The sequence below is a fragment of the Acomys minous genome, assembly GCF_964271855.1.
Source record: "Acomys minous genome assembly, chromosome: 1".
NCBI classification, from domain to species: Eukaryota; Metazoa; Chordata; class Mammalia; order Rodentia; family Muridae; genus Acomys; species Acomys minous.
This window is the reverse complement of record NC_140483.1, coordinates 22,078,970-22,098,714: the sequence shown is the minus strand read 5'-3', so window position 1 is coordinate 22,098,714 and position 19,745 is coordinate 22,078,970. Positions and strand designations below refer to the sequence as shown.

Here is a 19,745-nt window from a genome sequence, read left to right as displayed (position 1 = left end):
ACTAACTTTGACTCTCCTATTCTTTAAAGTATGCTGTATAATTCTATAAAGACTCTTATTTCTTTAGATGGCTTATGGCCCATGGCTCGTTTATAGTTCTTGTCTCTTCACACTTTTCAACGTTTCCCATTTGTTAACCAGTGGATTCAGGAAGGCCTCTGATAAAGTCTTATCCATACCAAAAGTAGACTTACTTCTACAGATCCCTGTTCAGGTGCCAGATGCTTGGGGCCTTCCCCAGATTAGGGTCATTGTTGACAGGGCTGCACACAGAGGAGATAAGGAGTTGGCAAGGGGAGGGAGAAGTGAGTCGGACAATCATGTTCAGGGCATCTTATCACTCTGACTTACTAGCAATCAGACCAATTATATAACTCTGACTGACTCAGAGACACTGGGTTATAGAAAATACCTGTGGAATGTTTTGGGTTGAGGTTGCTGGTTCGTTTATGTTTATACAAAAACAAAAGGCTGTAGATACCATCAAAACTAATACATCTCAGAGTTGAGGAGAAGAGGTCTTCTGAAACCCTTGGACGTTGACCCACAAAGAGCAAAAAAAGAGAGCTTGGCCAACAAATGCCTTCCTTTTCCAGCCAGAAAAGTCTGAACAAAAATGTTCAGAACCTAACCACTGCCTGGCCTACAAGGAGGACTTTGGTCTCCTGCAAAGCAGAGTCATCCACAATGCAGAGCAACAACAGGCCTATGAGCATGACCTGAAGACAGACTATGCCGAACACTGCATCCTGCATGCCCATGTTGGGGATGCAAGCCAAAGGTTCGCAGAGCTGGGAGCAAAGATTAAGAGCCTTCAGCACAGACCTCCCAAACACAAGACACCAGAAGATAAGACAGTCTAGAAGTTGAGAAGTGGGACCAAAGTTACAGGAAAAAGAAGCATCACTGTTAGGTTCTTATCTCCATTGTAGACATGCTCCTGAGAGAACAACAGAAAGCTCATACCAGACACCAGAGAGCCCTGAAAAACACATCGGAACAAATGGAGAAACAAAAATCATCACAGTAGCATGGGTGTGGCTCCAAAACTGCATAATTAGTAGCTTTTTATAAAAATAGGGGAGATGTAGTGCAATTTATTTTGTGGGGCTGGCCCTTTAAAGGACCCTTAGCCCTTCAGTGTCAGCTGGCTCTTAAAATTCTGGGGTTGCTTGGGTTCAAGGTATTTGTTGCTAATCTATCCTAGATAATCAACAGAATTCCCTCCTTGTATTTCTTTAGGAGCAATCTACAGTCCCCAATAAGGCAAAGTCACATTTTATTTCATCAAACATTTTCTTTAAGGTTATCTACATCTGAATCAGCCAGTAAGATATCCTCCATGTAACAGATGCCTAATACCTTTGAAAATTTAAGCAGCATTGGCCTAGTACTTTATGTTTTATGAGTAGTTTTGGACCGGAAGTCTAGCTTCCCTGGATTTTTTTTTTCATGAAGTGATCATTGAAAATTAGTTATTTGTGTTATTATGAGGAAACAAGAAGAATGGAGCTCGACATAAAGGATTCCAGGCTTGTTAGTCATGGAAGAGCCTCCCCCCTACAGGGCACCAATTTTATATATTAGACTAAGACAATGATTGACTCATGGTACCAGATATTATGTTGCAGAGTTTATTAAATGAGCCTGGGGGAGAAGGAAAGAGGAAAGGGTACGAGAGAGAGGGAGAGAGAGAGAGAGAGAGAGAGAGAGAGAGAGAGAGAGAGAGAGAGAGAAGAGTAAGAGGGAGGAGAGAAGGAGGAAAGGGGGCATCACATGGGCGGTTTGTCCTTGTATATGGGCCTGGGCAGGGCCATGCCCCCGTGGCAGGTACACAGTGACATCATTGGTAGGCAGACTGAAGCAGAATCCTAACACCAACTCTGTCAGTAGGGAAGCCACAGTCAAACCAAGGAGGATACCCAGTAGTCCTACTAAACACGTTCCCAAAGTCTATTCATGGTCTTATGGTCCTTGCAAGGAAGAAAATTAGAGAGTAGTAATTTTTTTTTGACTTAAATGGGTTTAGAATATGATGATCCAAAAGAATGAAATGAAAGAACCCATGTATTTTGCCCAGAAGGCATTTTTTTAGGAGAATCAGCAGTCTTTGACATGGAGCCCAAGGCCTGGGACTGTAGGTTCTGGGCTCGAATCACAAGGATTAACATTCATGGATGACTCCTTGTGGTCAGCTCTGTCTTCTTTACACTGTGGGTGTGGAGTTAGGCTTAGCTGCTGACTTGGCTGCTGAGGTGGCTGGTCAGGGGGAAGCACTGCTACAAAGTCATATCAGGAGGTCAGGTATCCAAGTCAGAGAATCAGCGGCCTGTGGAAAAACACAAACATATCCTCAACCCCCAGTTAAAAGTACACCAGGGCCTTTCCATTGACCTGTTAAAACGTCTTTCCATTTTTGTTGTGGAAGTTTTGGGTTATATGTAAACATGGTTTTTGTTTTAATCCCAGGTGTGGGATATGGGGGCTGCTTCAGTTCGTCCACAGCTGATAGTCGCCTCCCGAGAGGGCAAGTGATGTTTGTCAGCCGTGAACTCCCTCGTGCTGCTTCCATGAAAGAAGAAGGCTGCTGACGCTGGTGCTTCGCCCCTGCTGCTCCTGGTTGCTGTTGATGCAGTGCGATGAGAAGAAGTCAAAGATATCCTGAAAGGAAGGGTGGACTTGCCCCAAGGAACCCCGACAACCCCAAACAGGAAGAAGCAGCTAAGGAAAACTATGTGCGTTCTTCCCACTACACTTCTTTCTCCCCTGCCAGGCATTGGGGTGTTGGATGGGATTGAGGTGGAAAAGGGAGAAAGAGATGTAAGGAATCCAAAATAAATATAGTGTTTAAAACTATGCCAACACATCTTACTGAAAGTTTTATGGTTTTCTTTCCCCCCTGGCAATGCTGAAGGATAACTGTCCACATAGCAAGGTCTGCAAGTCTATTTCCCTCATGAACGGTGCTAGGCAGGGACGTATGAGACCTATCACCCCCAGTAAAGAAGGGAGAATTCTCCATGCTGCTACAGGAATAGCTGAGCAATGAGCAATATCCTCTTTAGTAAGAAGCAGATGACCTTTAGCCAGAAGCCCATCTTGACTTCCTAGTAATATATCCGCCCTCATCCTAGTTCCTCTCCTGCCAACTTTTTTGTGAAACAGTTTCCTTTTTGGCTAATTCCTAATATTCTATTTCCCAGCAGAAAGTTTCCACCAGGTAAATGTGACCAAGCAACCTGAAACCAATCACAGGGGGGTCATCCATCTATTGGTCAGACATTCCACTAACATAATTGTTTATGGAGGGGGTAGGCCTGTAATTTGTAGCAGCCCGTGTGTGCTCTTTTAAAAGTTTATAGGGCGGCACAGCCATAGGGCGGCAAGTGTTAGGAAGCCAGCACAGCTGCTTGATACAGTTCTAGAAAAGTTGAGCTGAGTGCTACAAGAAAGATCTTGAGATGGGCAGAATTGAGGTGGGCGTTCCATGAGTGATAGAGTAAATTTTGTGTGGGGAATAGCGTGATTAAGGCAGATGTGAAACATGGATCATCTTCCTTTGAGAATGGATACATTCATAATACTTAATGAGTGCAATGGCCTGGGCATTGGACAATCAGAACAGGTGTCTGTCACAAGTAACTAACATGGCATACTGAGAGGGTACCAAGCCTGATTGGGGGTAAATAAAATAGCTCATTAGACTCAAATGTAGAATAATCACATCTACCATTCACTAAATATCTATGATGTGTTGGGCAATGCTCCAAATGTCCTTAATCTGCCTAAAACACCATGGAGCACAGAAATGAGGAAGCTGGATCTCATATGGATTGAGCGTGTCCTCACCTACATGCTAGAGCCCAGATAGATTCAAGTGACTTGGTCCCTGGTGCTTTCTCTGGCTTTGCGTCAGGGTGAAATAAAGTATGAGTTGGTCTTATAGTCAACCACAGTAATCATCACTGAGTGACCATTTTGAACATCACTTCACTCTGGTCCTCACACAAAATGAAGGACCACTATATTTGCATATTAAAAAAAAGAACGGTAGAGCTTGAATTATCTAAGATGCTCTCCTTGGTAGGGAAGAGAAGCAGTGTCTAAACAGGGTTGTCTGACCCGAGTCCATACATCTGACAACTAGGATCTGTTGACTTTAGAACACAGCAAAGCCATGAGGACTCATTGCTGGTTTCTCTTTCATCTCCATTTGTTAGGGGTTTGCATTATTTTTCTCAGAAAGTCTACATTGTGTAACGACTTCAGCCCCAGTCCCTCCTCTGACCCCATCTCCTTGGTAGATAGATCTCCTTCATGAGATGTGACAGGGAGTTTTTATAAGCATGATTTGGGTTGAGGAGAGGAGCTCCTTAGTGTGCCAGAGCTGTGGAGATCAAGGTGGTAATTTGAGGTACCATGGAATGGTCATGGGAAAGTAAAAGCAAGCATCTCAGCTTTGCACCCCAACTTCCACCAGAACAGTTCTGCTTTTACATGCTTTGTGCTATTGGAGTGTTGAATAAGAGTTTGTTTTGTGAAAGCATACCTTAGCTTAGGTCTAACTGGAAACCCACTGATGATGCTCCTGAGCAGTGGTTCTCAACATTCCTAATGTGGCGACCCTTTAATGTATTTCCTCATGTGGTGTGATCTCCAAGCAAAATATCATTTCATGGCTACTTCATAACTGTAATTTTCCACAGTTATGAATTGCAATATAAATACCTGATATTCAAGTTCTCTGATATGTGACCCCTGTGAGGGTTATGACCCCCAGGTTGAGAATTGCTGCTCTTGAGTAATAGGTATCTGTGTATCTAATAAAATTAGAAATTAGCTTCTGACTTTGCTCCTGCCACAGCTTTACAATTTCACCTGGCTTTTGTTTCTGTGCTCTCAGAACTGAGAAATACCTTAATCATCATGATTAGATCACATTCAAGTGATAACAGTCAATATCCAAGGGACCCAAGAAGTTCCAGCAGACAGGCTTCCCCTCCTAGTTCCAGTGATTAACTCTAAGGGAACCATTTTCCTTGAGCTTTTGCTCCTAAACCACGCCCTTTCAGCACGCTGCTTTTTCAAACTGTGGCAGGCATATGGGTCCTCTAAATGCAGCTTTGGAGTCAGTATTCTGGTGGAAGTGATCAAGATTCAGTGGTTATTAACAAGCTGCCAAGTAATCCACGTTGCTGGTTGGCTGGCCACACTTTGAGTAGCTAGGCTTTGGGACTAATATCTGGAACCTATGTTCTCTATGTTCCAGGGTCACCAATGACGTTACTTGGTATTTCAGCTGGGACCTAGGCTTGGCTGTACTTGACGGCCAAAGATGAACCCAAGAAGGCAAGCAGAAGCTACAAAGAGCACTGTGCATAGCGAAATCCCTTTGATTTTGTGAGACTGCAGGGAGAGGGTGAGAGGCTTCTGAAGACACAGTTAACAAGGAGACTATAGAGAAGGAGAGGACCCCAAGACAAGCATAGGGCCAAGGGTAGCATAGGGTCACCTTCATCTGGAAAGAATGCTGGGGGACCTTCTGGCATCTCTCTGAAAGACAGAACTCTAACTCTCCTAGAAGCAGTTCTTCCAGGGCACCATGTGTGTTAGCCTGCCTGCTCTGTGGGAGAAATTCTCCTTTATCGCTCTAATATTAAGATTCTAGAGGAGATGTCAATCATGGACACTTATCTCCTTGTCTGCAGTGATTGGTTCAACAACAAGCACATGGCTTCCACCTGGGTGATTAGAGATATTTCTTACATTCTTCAGATTGAAGTTGGAGGGAAACATCCTCCTTCTCCAGCCTTTAGAGCACTATTAGAAGCTACAATTTGCTGTGCTGTGGTAATCCCGTCCTCTTGACCCTCAGCTGTGCTGCAGTAGGAGAGTCAAGCTGGCTCAAAGAGAACACCACAGATAGGATATGAGGAGATCTGGTGGTTTCTGAGCTTCTTCTGCCATTTGTCCATTAAGGCCACCGAGTCATGGAATAATAAATCCTGTCCTTGTCCTTCCTCCACACTCTGGACAAATCTAAGCTAGGGCTGAAGAGATGGCTCAGGGGTTAAGAGGACTGGATATTCTTCCAGAGGATCTGTGTTTGGCTCCCAGCACCTGTGTGCTGTCTCTCAACCATCTGTAGGTCCAGTTTCAAGGAATCTGATGCTCTCTTCTGGCCTTCATAAGCACCAGTTACATACACGGTGTACAGACATACATGCAGGCAAAACACACATACACATAGAATAATAAAAATTATAAAATCAAGTTTCAGCTGGGCCACAACCATTTTTAACTAAAGACCCTCAACTAATACCCAGCCTTCTCATCACTCTGAGGGGGAAAAAAAAACTAGGTTTTGAGAAAGAAGTAGCAAGGGCTTATGGGAGGATTTAGAAGCCTTCATAGTTTGCAAACACAAAGGCTCCTCAGGGTGGGTAAAGTTATTCTAGAACACTTACACTGCTTCTTGTGCTTCAAAATATAGCAGCCGCCGAGCATCCCCGAGAACAACAGACTGATACCCAGGAGGCGCAGGATCCAAAGCTTCGTGTGTCTCTTAGGACCTTGGAGAGGATAATGAAGATATTAATGCAAATCCTGACAGAGAAATCAGGGCAAATGACTGATAGAGCACGATGACCATTTCAACTGCCTCTTAAAATCCTGTGACAGCCCAAAGGACATACATTATTCCTTCATTCAATCTATAGCCGTTTCCAGCAAGCCTTCTAGGCAAGAGGTGACCGCAGTACATGGGCAGACACAGACTCCCCAGAGACAGCTTTATGGCTTACCCAGAGTTCTAAGGATCTGACATGAGACACGAATGAGAATTGCCAATGTCAAAGTAGGCTTGACCCCTGCACTGCTGCCTTTCTCTGTAAGTGAGACGGAAGGTCCAGACCCCAGGAAGAAAGCGCTCAGATTCCTAGGAAGCCACACTCTAGGTGTTATTCCTGACTCAGCCTGCCCAGCACCACTGCATCCTAGGTAGACTTCACCTTCTTCCTGCTTTTTTTCCTTCTTCAGTTTTTGCAGTGCTATGGATTACACCCAGGTTCTCACACATACTAGAGAAGTACTCTACCCACTGAATTAAATCCACAGCTTTTTGTCTGTTTGTTTGTTTTGTTTTTTTGAGACAAGTTTTAACTTTGTCGCTCAGGCTGAATTCAAATCTGTAAACTTTCTACCTCAGTCTCCCATGTGTTTGGATATACGTAGTTCCTAACATGTTCGTCTCTTTTGCTTTCAATAACGTAGCTATTAGAGCATTAGTATTATATATCTGGATTCCATTACACTGAAATGATGCTCTAATTGATTCCCTCTCATACTCTCTCACTGAGTTTCTTAAGTAGCTTGGAAAACAAACACTAAACATCAAAGCTCCTGCTTCTGCAGCCTAAGTGGAGAGAGGGAAAGAGAGAGAGAGAGAGAGAGAGAGAGAGAGAGAGAGAGAGAGAGAGAGTGAGAGAGAGAGAGAAAAGAAGAAGAAGAAGAAGAAGAAGAAGAAGAAGAAGAAAGTAGTAGGAGGAGGTGAAGGAGGAGGAGGTGAAGGAGGAGGAGGATGGTACAGGAGGGGAGAAGAGGGGGGAGGACAGGGGATGGGATGAAAGGGCAGGGAGGGAGGGAGAGAGAGAGAGACCTGAACAAGTGGTCCCAGAAGAAAATCGTCTGGAGCTGTTGCTGACAGGGTTATGGGCTGTGCATGTAAAGTTCGGCAGACGTTCACCACTTTCCCAAGAGACTCTGAGGTGTGAGTTTTCTTGGGACATATCCACTTCCTTTTGCAGAGGCGTCCATGTGTAGGTCATGTTGTTTCCACCATCTTCCACTGAGCAGGTCAAGGTGACCTTGCAGATGTCATTCTCCATTTGCACAGGACTCTGGGTGACACTGGGCTCCTTCAGTCTCTCTGTGTGAGGGAAAGGCAGAGCCAGTGTAGAACTAGACTTGTCAGAGCACTGCCTTGCTGCCAAGGCCAAGGCCCTGAGTTTGAGTCCCAAGACCTCCATAGTAGAATGAAAAACCAACTCCTAAACACTATCCTCTGTTTACACACACACACACACACACACACACACACACACACACACACATGCACACACACACACACACACACTTAAAAAGAAGCAAAAAAATGCATTCATGAAGAATATATTGTGCCCCCACGAGTCACCTACGAAATATCATATGCACCACTTCACCTCTTTGGACCCTGATACTCAGGTGTGAAATAGGACTGGTAAAGAGAAATATGAAAGAAACTACTTGTTCCAAACACTGCCTTACAGTGAAAAATTGACCAGTTGATCAACACACACAAGTTCAGTTCTTCTAAACATAATGTTTTAAACGTTACCAAGCATTTTAAAAAGAAAAATTAATATTTAAATAAATACCACATTCATTTTTGTTATTGAAAGACAATTATTTTACGTTTGGCTATTTGTTTAGTGACAGCATCTCATATATTCATATATTCTGACCTCCAACTTGCTCTGTAGACTAGGATGTTCTTGACATTCTTGATGTCCTGTCTCCCCATCTTAAGTGTTGGGATTACGGGCAGAAGCCACCATACCTGGTTTATTTAGTGCTAAAGGGACAACTCATGGCTTCCTTTGGCTTGGAGGATACTCAACTACCTAAGCTACATCCTCAGCTCTCATAACTATTTTAAAATAAATGGTAAGACTGTTTGTTAATTTGTTTTACCTTCAGCCTGCTAATGATTTTTTAAAAAAATTTCAATGCTATAATTTCACTTATATTTTTAAAAAGCATATAGGGTCATTAAATTCACAAATTTCACTTCTAGCCAACCCCAAATTTAGATATTTACCTTCTTTTAAAATTTTTATTCATATTACATCTCAATTGTTATCCCATCCCTTGTTTCCTCCCATTCCTCCCTCCCTCCTGCTTTCACCCTATTCCCCTCCCCTATGTCTGTGACTGAGGGGGACCTCCTCCCCCTGTATATGATCATAGGGTATCAAGTCTCTTGTTGGTAGCCTGCTATCCTTCCCCTGAGTGCCACCGGGCCTCCCCATCAAGGAGACGTGGTCGAATATGGAGCACCAGAGTTCGGATGAAAGTTAGTCCCCGCTCTCCACTCAACTGTGGAGAATGTCCTGTCCATTGGCTGGGTTTGGGTAGGGGTTTAAAGTTTACTGCACGTATTGTTCTTGGCTGGTGCCATAGTTTGAGCAGGAACCCCGAGCCCAGATCTGCCTGTCTTAAAGGTTTCTAGGAGCCTCTGGATCCTTCTATTTCCTCATTCTCCCATAGTTCTCTCACCTAGATTCAGAATAGGATGTCCTCACATCTATCCCAATTTCTTGGTAAGTGAAGACTTCCATGGGACATGCCCCTTGGGCTAGTGTCTAGTTATAAGTGAGTATATACTGTTTGAGTCTTTCTGCTTCTGGGTTAACTCACTCATTATGATCCTTTGTAGTTCAATCCATCTCTCCACAAATTTCGGGAATTCCTTGTTTTTAATAGCTGAGTAATATTCCATAGTGTAAATGTACCACAGTTTGTTTATCCATTCTTCTACTGAGGGACACTTAGGCTGTTTCCAAGTCCTGGCTATTATGAATGAGGCCGCTATGAACATGGTTGAGCATATGTCCTTGTTGTATGCTGGAGCATCTTCTGGGTATATTCCAAGGGGTGGAATAGCTGGGTCTTGAGGAAGCCCTATTCCCAGTTTTCTGAGATAGCACCAGATAGATTTCCAAAGTGGCTGTACTAGTTTGCATTCCCACCAGCAATGAAGGAGTGTTCCTCTCTCTCCACATCCTCGCCAACATGTGGTGTCACTTGAATTTCTGATCTTAGCCATTCTGATAAGTATAAGATGAAATCTCAGAGTTGTTTTGATTTGCATTTCTCTAATGACTAATGAGGCTGAGCATTTCTTTAAGTGTTTCTTAGACATTTGGCATTCCTCTGTTGAGAATTCTCTGTTTAGTTCTGAGCCTCATTTCTCAATTAGGTTATTTGGTTTGGTGGTGTTTAATTTCTTGAGTTCTTTATATATTTTGGATATTAGTCCTATGTCAGATGTAGGGTTGGTGAAGATCTTTTCCCAGTCTGTAGGCTGTCACTTTGTTCTGTTGACAGTGTCTCCTGCCTTACTGAAACTTCTCAGCCTCATGAGGTCCTATTTATTAATTGTTGACCTTAAGGCCTGGGCAGTTGGTGTTCTGTTCAGGAAGTTGTCTTCTGTGCCAGTGTGTTCCATGCTCTTCTCTACTTTTTCTTCTAACTGATTTAGTGTCTCTGGTTTTATGTTGAGGTCTTTAATCCACTTGGACTTGAGTTTTGTGCATGGTGACAAATATGGGTGTAATTGAATTTTTTTACACATAGACAACCAGTTAGACCAGCACCATTTGTTGAAGATGCTATCCTTTTTCCATGGAATAGATTTGGCTTCTTTGTCATAAGCCTGCTAATGTTTTATTTAATGTTCTTTAAAATGCTTAATTATATGTTTAACTTTTAGCATTTGCGTGACTATATGAACGTAACATGAACCTAACCAGGTTGCTGGAGCACTTTAACGAGACTGTGTAGAGATGGGAAACACAGGGACCTAGACAAGAGGAAACTTGGGCAGAGACCATGCTTACTGCATGTGAACAGACAGGGAAAAGAGCTGGCAGGCTTAAACCATACAAAACATCAAGTCAAATTATTGTACAAGCCCAAGAGTGAGAAGAAAGATACAAATTCTGTGTTTCCCATGCTGGCTGCTGGAGTGGCCCATCCTACTGCATGGCAGTGTTTTGAGAGATCAAGAGCTTCTGTCCAGTCTACTCTGCTTCCGCCCTGCTTATCCCCACCCCAATCTAATGATGATGGAGCCTAGAAGTGCAGACAGACAAGAGTTAGGTGTCAGAGGTGTAGATCAAGGAACACCTTGGCAGGGAAGGTGCTCACCTATGGTAGTTTTGTTCCCTTCCTGAGCACACAGTGTGAATTGACTAGCTGTTACTATTGCCCCGAGGCTTGTTAGCAGGACAGGAGAGGAAGAGAGGAAGCCAGTGAGGGGATACTCACTGTAGATGAGCAGGGTGAAGTGCCTCACACTAGGGTTTCTGGAGGCCTCTGAGCACACGTAGGCATGGTAGGGGCCAGCATCCTCCATCTTCAGCCGGCTGATCTTCAGGGAGTGGTCCTCCTCAGAGATCCTCACTCTCTTTTCTTCAGGATCTTTGAGTGTCTGGCGAGGATCGCCTGTTGCTGCTCCTTCCCATTCTTTGCTGATAATCGATGTGTTAGACAGCCAGACAACATTCCTGGTGTCTTGACTGGCCAGAGTTGCCAAGGACAGGGTCACCGGCTCTCCTAGGATCCCTACCACGGTCTCCCCAACTGTCTTCCTTCTGAAGGCTCCTAAATTTTAAGTCAGAGATGAGACATCGCAGCAGCTTCAGCCTCTGTTCCTATCTCCCTTGTCCCCACCCCCTCAAGTCAAGCTGAAGGAGACAGGGACCCCACATCCTTTTCCCATAGCGCCCTGCTTCATGAGGCATCCCTGCTGTTCTCCCGAGACCACCTGTTTTATTTGGTTATTTTCCCTCTTGGCTTGTCCAGCCCTCCCCACTTTTGAGGCGATCCTGGGAGACAAGATATCGCTCAAGGAAAGCTCAATTTGTACTTTTGCCTCAGAACACTCCCACCCCTTGTTGTACCCTTGGGTGCCACAGTGGCCCGGGGTTTCTAAGTCTGTCCAGCCTTTCTTAGGCTCTGAGCAGAAGGCCTTTGGGTTGTCCTCTTTCTTTTCACTTCCAGTCTCACCAAAACAAATCTTAGATCCCGTGGGTGTTCACGATGTTTCTAGAGTACCCTGGAAGATCTGAGTGGAGCCACTTGCCTGTACAGAATGGCCAGACATGGACAGGTTGGGAGCTGTTCTGGCTGACTGGATTCCGGGCTGTGCAGGTATATGGTAGGTCTGGGTCACAGGCACTCAGGGAAACGGTGAGGATGTGGCTCCCGTGGGATTCATTAGAATGGGAGTCCATTTGGGCCCAGCTGTAGTGGACATCGTCCTCTGCTCCATTCACTGTGCACATCAGGGTGACGATGCAGGAGTCATTCTCAGATGAGGTGACAGATTTAACGGACACTTGAGGCTCCTTTAGCTGCTCTGAGGGAGGAGGGGGTAACAGCATCAGGAAGCTTCTCAGTTTGGAATCCTTAGCAGGGAAAGGTTCCCCGAAGAAGGTGATGGCAGAGAAGCCAGGGTTGGAGGACCTTCAGACCTGCCTGTTCTAAGGAAGGTGTGTCTGCAGCCTAGGCTGAGTGCCTCTCCTCTTGTTTCTAAGACACTCTCTGCGGATCTTACTATGACAGCAGGTCAACGTTCCCGGGAGCGTAATTCTCCCTGTCTACCCTGTGCTTGGGACTCCAGTGCACTGAGCAAACACTGCATGACCTAGGGAATGGGGAGCTCACGTTGTAGAATTTTAATCACCCCTGCATTTTGGTCTGAACTTAGGACCCACAACTTCCCTCCTAGGCTTTCTTTTTATTGCAACTCTTCTGTTCAACTGATATTTAAATGTATTGAACCGGTGATAGGTCCACGCACAACACTGAACAGAAGCAAAGGCAAAGGTGATTTTAGAAAAGTGACCATTACTACCTCAACACCTGCTTCTTCTTCCTCATTTGTTTTTTGGAGTCAGTTACTCCTAAGAGTTTCTTTTTAAAGCAACATTTTAAATTACTTTTCTGAGGGGTTTGTACTGTATATCTTGGTCCTATTTATCTTCAGCTGCACAGTCGATTAGTGCACAAGACGTACATTCAAAGTTTCCTGCTCATCCTAGCGATCTTCTAGATCCACACATATGCAACAGCTTGCTATTCATACTGTGTGGGACTTATTAAACAGTAGCAATACACATGAAAAATATCACGACATGTTAATGATCTATCCTAAGTTTATTAGCAGCACAAAACTTTCTTAATATATACAGAACACCCTAGAAATCAACAAAGGTTTCAAAATACCTGATCAATGGAAAGATGTTATTATGAAGTGAATAATGTTTCTCAAAACTTCATATATTCAAACCCTGACCTCCAACATGTCAGAAAGTGACTTAGGAGACAGGTTTGTGCTTGGAGGTAGGTGTGAATAAGTTACAGTAGGCCTCAAATCTATCTATTATTCTTATTAGTAGATAAATAGGAGACCGACTGTATAGACAACCGTCTGAGGACATAGAAGATGGCTATTTTCTCTTTTTCTTTTTTTCTTTTGGTTTTTTGAGATAGAGTTTCTCTGTGTAGCCTTAAGCTGTCCTGGACTCGCTTTGTAGGCCAGGCTGGCCTTGATCTCATAGTGATCCACCTGCCACTGCCTCCGGAGTGCTGGGATTAAAGGCATGTGCCACCACCACTGGCTAAAGACAGTCATTTTCAATCCAAAACAGACTTCAGAAATATAAATCTACAGATAACTTGATCAGACTGTAAGATTGTAACAAAGCACACTTCGATAATTTATCTACTCAGCCAATGATATAGTAAAGAAAACGTAAGTGTTTGAGTGTTTTGCCTGCATGTATTTCTGTGTGCAACATGCATGCAGTGTACACGGAGGCCAGAAGAGGGCACCAGATCCCCTTGGAACTGGAGTTATTGACACCTGTTAATGGCTATGCTTGGAGTGGAACCTGGATCCTCCGGATGAGCAGCCAGTGCTCTAACCACTGAACCATCTATCTAGTGCCATCAGAGAACACTATTTTTTTTAATGATAATTTTAGCAAACCACTGGCTATTTTCATGCCCAAAGTGAGGTGTTGTAACAAACATCTAAAAATATGAAAGGTGTCTGGATCTGGCTAGTGGATAGAGGTTGGGAAAATTTTTATTGAGACAGGGCTTCATGTGTAGCCCTGGCTGCCCTGGAACTCACTCTGTACACCAGGCTGGCTCCAAACTCATGGAGATCCACCTGCCTCTCGAGTGCTGTTATTAAAGGAGTGCGCCATCATTGCCCAGCTTGAGGTTCGAAGAATTTTGAATAGCCTGTTCGTAAAAGCCCATGTTGTAGATAAATGATGTTAAAGCCAGATTCTGAAGATTTGGAAAGAAAATAGGGGCATTGTTAGGAAATGTATTGTGATATATATATAATCTATAAAGATCATAAACAGAATTGTGATAGAAATGAGAACATTTTAAGTCTTTCTGGTGATGTTTCAGAAACTAGGCATATTCCATTAGACACTAGAGAGCAGAGAAGGTTACATAAAGCGGAGTAGAACTTGGCTTAATTGTATACTACTGTTTTGTGGAAAATAGAATGTTTAAGTAAAAAAATGTATTTCTGAGAAAAATGTTAAAGGTAAGGAGCTGGACAGATGGATCAGTGGCTGAGAACACTTTCTGCTCTCACAGAAGATCACAGTTCGATTCCTAGTACTCACATTGGGTGGTTCACATTCTCTGTGACTCTAGTTCTGGGGGATTTGATACCTTACACTGTCCCCCATTGGTGTACCACATGCACAACATGCACACACAAACATAAACACATCTACACAGAAACAAGGATCAAAATATATCTTTTAAAAGTGTGGAGGGCACACCTTGTTTCTCTTAGCTACTTACACAAAAAATAAAGAGCAGAGAGATAAATGGAATGGAAAAAAATACAGATGTTTTTGTTCTATTTATGTTGCATAACATGAGAAAACATATTGGGAAGAACATGTGTGTAGCCAATGTCTGCTGAAGAGAAAGTGCGCATGTGATTTATCGACTATATTGATTAAATACCAAAAGCTTAGAGTGAACAAAGGAAAATAGGGCGGAAAGAAAGCTGTCAGTCCTTTGGAATTCTGTAAGACAATGCAGTGAGCTGCAGGGATGCAAGTATGTGCTGTCCATGAAGAAGGAACAAACGCCAAATGCAGGCAGTTCAACAATTTTCAGGGCTCCCCCTGTCACCACAAGCCTGAAGAGACAGGAGTGCATAATATTGGATGCTTTCATTTTTTCATTTTGGAGACAGAAGAATGCCTAAGGTCAAAGAATAGAGTGGTCACCCCAGGGACATGGAAGGCATTGCAGCCATAACAAAGGGCCTGGAAGATAAGGCACAGAGCCTTAACATATAATGAATATAGCTTTAGCTTTCCTTGGTGTTTGTGACTTCTTTCTTTCTGGTTTTTCTCTCTTTCAGGATGGGAATGTCTATTATATGCCCAAATCCACCACTGTATTCTGGAAGCAGAGAACTTGTCTTGTTTCATAGGTTTACAACTGGAGAATGGCTTCAAAATATACTTCAACTATTATTTATGCGTGAGGTAGGTAAGATTTTCCAATTAAAGTTGATACTTGAGCACGTTAAAACTTTGGGCGCTGATGGAATGAGGTTAATACATTTTGCATGTGAGAAGAGCATGGATTTGGGAAGGCCAGGGACAGGGTTTTTAGGGATTGGTAGGGAATGGTTGGTGGGTGGAGGTGGAAGTGATAGGGTTCAGTAGGATCAGTGGTTATGTGGGGGTGGTATGGAAAATCCCCCCTCAAGCTCTCTGGCACTCACCATAGATGTGCAGTATGAATTTTTCCACTGTGGTGACGTCAGAATTCTTTTTGCTTATCTGAGCGTGGTAGGATCCCGAATCTTTCTTTTTTAAGTTGCTCATGCACAAGGAGTAGCTGCTGTTGCTGATCTTGAGTCTGCCATAGTAGTCTTTGTCCAGAATTAATATATCGCCTGTGGAGATTGCTACAGCAAGACTCTTTGGGGGATACATCCAGGTAACATGCTGAATATCTTCATCCCCCGAGCTGCTTAGGAGGAAAGTCACAGAACCACCTAGGATCCCTGACAACACTCTAGGGGATGTTTCCTTTCCAGAGGCTCCTAGCCCTGTGGAGAGAGAAGAGGGACTTGGAAGAACAGCTGATCTCCTCAGAGGAGCTTCCATCTGTTCACTCAATAAACATGTATTTGTCACAAATTCCATATGTTCAGAAAGGAACGAGACTCCAGACTTTCTCCTTCTAAGTCATCCATCCATTTATTCATTTATCCATGCATCCATCTATCCATGCATACTTTTGACCACTCATTCATAAAACTCTCTCCCATGAAAGCAGTTATAGTCATCAATAAAACATTGTTTCTAAATTTCTGTTTTAACTGGGGAATTAGCCTATGACTGGCTGAGTTTTTTTGAGAACCATCTTATTGATCTGTAAGACTGAGAAACCCATCATAACTTCCTCATGTACAGGGGTTATTATGATAACACTTAAGTGAAAGCAGGTGCTGCAAATTGTAAGGAGCTAGAAAAGCAAAAAGACACCCTCTTTAAAAATAAGATGAGAAAGTAATATCCCACTCTCCACTCTACTGTGGAGAGTGTTCTGTCCATTGGCTAGATCTGGGTAGGGGTTTAAGGTTTACCGCCTGTATTGTCCTTGGCTGGTGCCTTAGTTTGAGCATGACCCCTGGGCCCAAATATGCCTATCATAATGTTCTACTTGTAGGCTTCTAGGACCCTCTGGGTCCTTCTACTTTGCCTTTCTCCCATGATTCTCTCATCTAGAGTCCCACTAGAATGTCCTCTCCTCTGTCGCAGTTTCCTGGTAAGTGAAGGCTTTTGTGGGACATGCCCCTTGGGCTAATATGCAGATATAAGTGAGTATATACCATTTGTGTCTTTCTGCTTCTGGGTTAACTCACTCATTATGATCATTTCTAGCTCAATCCATTTATCCACAAATTTCGGGAATTCCTTGTTTTTAATAGCTGAATAGTAAACCAAGAAGAGACTTGATACCCTATGATCATATAGAGGGGGAGGTAATCCCCCTCAGGAACAGTCATAGGGGAGGGGAATAAGGGGAAATTGGGAGGGAGGGAAGAATGGGAGGATACAAGGGATGGGATAACCATTGAGATGTAACAAGAATAAATTAATAAAGGAGGAAAAAAAATAAAAATAAGATGAACAGGAAGATGCCTAGAGAGGTGGAGAGACAGCTAGGCAAGTGATAGAAAAATAAAATAACTCCTTGGTATAACCTAGGTGCTCAGCAAGGGGAGAAGACCATCACTGAGAGACTAAAAAAATGGTAATTCCCCCATAGTGAATATTCCATGCTGCTATGCTAAGTATATGCATGCTCACTATAAAATTCTCACACTGTTTTCAAGTTTGAAAATTTCTTCATCAGCCTACCTTCAAAGTCATCATATAGGGATCTTAGACTGTCTCTCCCTTAGTCGTGTCTGGCTTGTGGTTAGGGATAGATAATAGCACTGTCCCACTCCTGATATTTTTGTCTCAAGCAAGATCCATATTTCTGATGGACATTGTTATCAAAGCTCTGAAGAGCTCAGGAATTTGACCAACGCAACTCGTTTTCCTTTGAAGACTCTGTGGTATCTGCTGGGTGCCTAGAGTCCCCAATTCCAGGCCTCCTGGAGTTTTGTAGAGTACACTGGGAATTTAGATTAAATCAGATGAGATCTGGAGCAAGGCTACTCCAGGAATTCTCAGTGGGAAAATAATAGAAAATCATGAGAAAATAAGAAATGTAGAGTATAGCATAATGAGAAAAGAGAAAGAGAAGGAGGAAAAAGAGAAAAAAGAGGAGAGGGAGGAGGAGGAAGAGGAAGAGGAGGAGGAGGAGGACGAAAAGAAGCACATTGTCTAGGGCCACCTGACTATATGAAGCTTCTACAGCCCAGTGGATATAAGAGTTATGACAGGAAGTAGAAGGAACTCTAAGTTTTTGTGTCCCTAGGACATCTGAAGGCAGCTTGTCATCAGAAGTGTTTGCTCAGATCTCTCTGTGAATTTATACACACTACACAGGAAACAACCTGGAGTCAGCATTTCTTAGCAGGAAGCTGTGATGGTGAAGGGAACAAAGTTTCATGGCAGAGTTATTTGAAATTGGGGCTAGAGTGTCACTTCCTTATGGTGCATCAAAGTTCGAACACATGATCTCTCTCTCACACACTCAGAAACACACACATACATACACACATACACACACACACACACACACACACACTGCATACATATACTCACTCTTACAAATGTACAGATCTTAGAATAAATAGAACTGCAGAGTAATTACCACAAGGAAGATAATTTCCTCATTTTACCAACAAGAATCTGTCTTCTGGGCAGAAGACCAGCCTAAGAGACTGCCAGTAGCAAGTGGTAGTGGCTGTAACACAGACTTACCCATGAGAAGGAAGAGGAGCGTGATCCAAAAAATGGGATAAAATATCTGCAGCTGACTCTTTCTCCATGGATCTGGGAATGGCTCTAGAGCCCAGTCACACCCATATCTCTTTAGCTCCGCCATGATGTTGTACTTTCAGTCTCAGAAGATGCACTTACCACAGCTTCCTCTATTATGTGAGTGCAGGGGCAGGCACAAACACAGGCCTGTGGTGTGTGTGTGTGTGTGTGTGCGTGTGTGAAAGCTGTTTATATTGAGCACTACAGACCGCTGCATCTGCACAGACTGAGGTAGGGGGGCCCAAGCACATCCAGACCCTTCAAGGAATTTGTCAACCAGTGTTGTTGTAAAGAAGTCGGCTAAATACCTTCCCCTCTGGACATTGCTGTCCTTGTGTCATCCCTCTTCTTGGATCCAGGCTGCACTCAGTGTCAGCTTATAATGAGCACAATGTGACAGAGCTAGTGAGGTGTCACTTCTGAATACAGTGTTAAAGAAAGGCTGTGGCTTCCACTTTTTCTTTTCCATTTTTCAATTCCTTCCCTGTCTTCTCTTTCCCCTCTATTTCTCTCACCTCACACTCTCCATTCACTCTCTCTCTATCCCTACCCCACCCTACCCCCTTAGTTCACTCTGAGAGAAGCTGGGTATGAAGTCATAAGCCAGCTTTACAGAAATCTCCAAGGTGAATAACTGAGGGGCACCTTCAGCCGATGTGCACCAAGGAACAGATTACTCTGGCTAACTGTCAGTGAGGACTTAAGGGAGTTGAGCACATCCCTGACTGACACCTTGATTGTAGCCTGTGAAAGTCTCTGAGCAGAGGTACCCAGCTGAACTATGCAGGCTTTCTTATCTGTGAAATGGTGAATAACAAATGCTAGTTTCTTTGAATATTAAGTTTTGGGGCTATTTCTTATACAGAAGTAGATAATGAACACAAATTGCCTACTTTTCTGGAACCAGTTTGTGCTGGATTTCTGTTTCTTGAAACTGAAAGACTTTTAACTGACATGAAAAAGTGGTGTCAATCACACTGCATTAAGGCAGATGTCACAGTGTTGTTAAATTGGGGGTGCAAGTTCTCTCTTTCCACTCTGTGGGTTCTGGTGATCAAACTCAGATCATCGGTACTAGTAGCAGTGTCTTTCTTTGCACAGTAATTCATCTCTCTTGTTGCTTTCACTATGTGGATGTGGGTGGCCTGCCTTCTGGGACTGGGGTGGAAGGGTGTCACAGCTCTGAGAGCTGGGGAAGTATTCCAGTCCTGAGGTGGGACAGTGTCCCAAGGGTGTCCTGAGGCATGAGAGCCCAGCAATCTCACAGCTTTGAGAGGAGGCCTCCTCAACAGAGCCGATGCAGCTCATAGGGAAGGGATGTCCCTAAACCCTGAGGAACTAAGGAGCCTTGGAGTTTGATCCCAGCTCCTTCATTATTTCTTCTTCTCCTTCTCCTTCTCCTTCTCCTTCTCCTTC

At 43.6% G+C, this 19,745-nt stretch overlaps 1 protein-coding gene across 2 annotated transcripts; it reads right to left on the bottom strand.

Annotated features, from left to right (window-relative positions):
- Positions 1-1,620: 1,620 nt before the first annotated feature.
- Positions 1,621-18,428, bottom strand: LY9 (lymphocyte antigen 9). Of its 2 annotated transcripts, XM_084787666.1 has the most exons (7): positions 18,270-18,428; positions 15,605-15,934; positions 11,906-12,181; positions 11,089-11,424; positions 7,658-7,927; positions 6,468-6,572; positions 1,621-2,329 (listed from the first exon to the last, which is right to left on the bottom strand). In XM_084787666.1, exons 1-7 carry the CDS (start codon positions 18,391-18,393, stop codon positions 2,322-2,324), a joined length of 1,449 nt encoding a protein of 482 aa, XP_084643792.1. In that variant the 5' UTR covers positions 18,394-18,428; the 3' UTR covers positions 1,621-2,321. The 2 variants fall into 2 exon arrangements, with proteins under 2 accessions (XP_084643792.1, XP_084643793.1); XM_084787667.1 differs by lacking the exon at positions 7,658-7,927.
- Positions 18,429-19,745: the final 1,317 nt, after the last annotated feature.

Bases quoted from the DNA above. Each gene is read 5' to 3' on its own strand.
- LY9 (XM_084787666.1), bottom strand. From the start codon at position 18,393: ATGGCGGAGCTAAAGAGATATGGGTGTGACTGGGCTCTAGAGCCATTC. The intron at 12,182-15,604 runs GTGAGTGCCAGA...CTCCTCCCTCAG, and splicing joins ATTCATACTGCACATCTATG to AGCAGCTAAAGGAGCCTCAA. The intron at 11,425-11,905 runs GCAAGTGGCTCC...CTTAAAATTTAG, and splicing joins TGTCTGGCCATTCTGTACAG to GAGCCTTCAGAAGGAAGACA.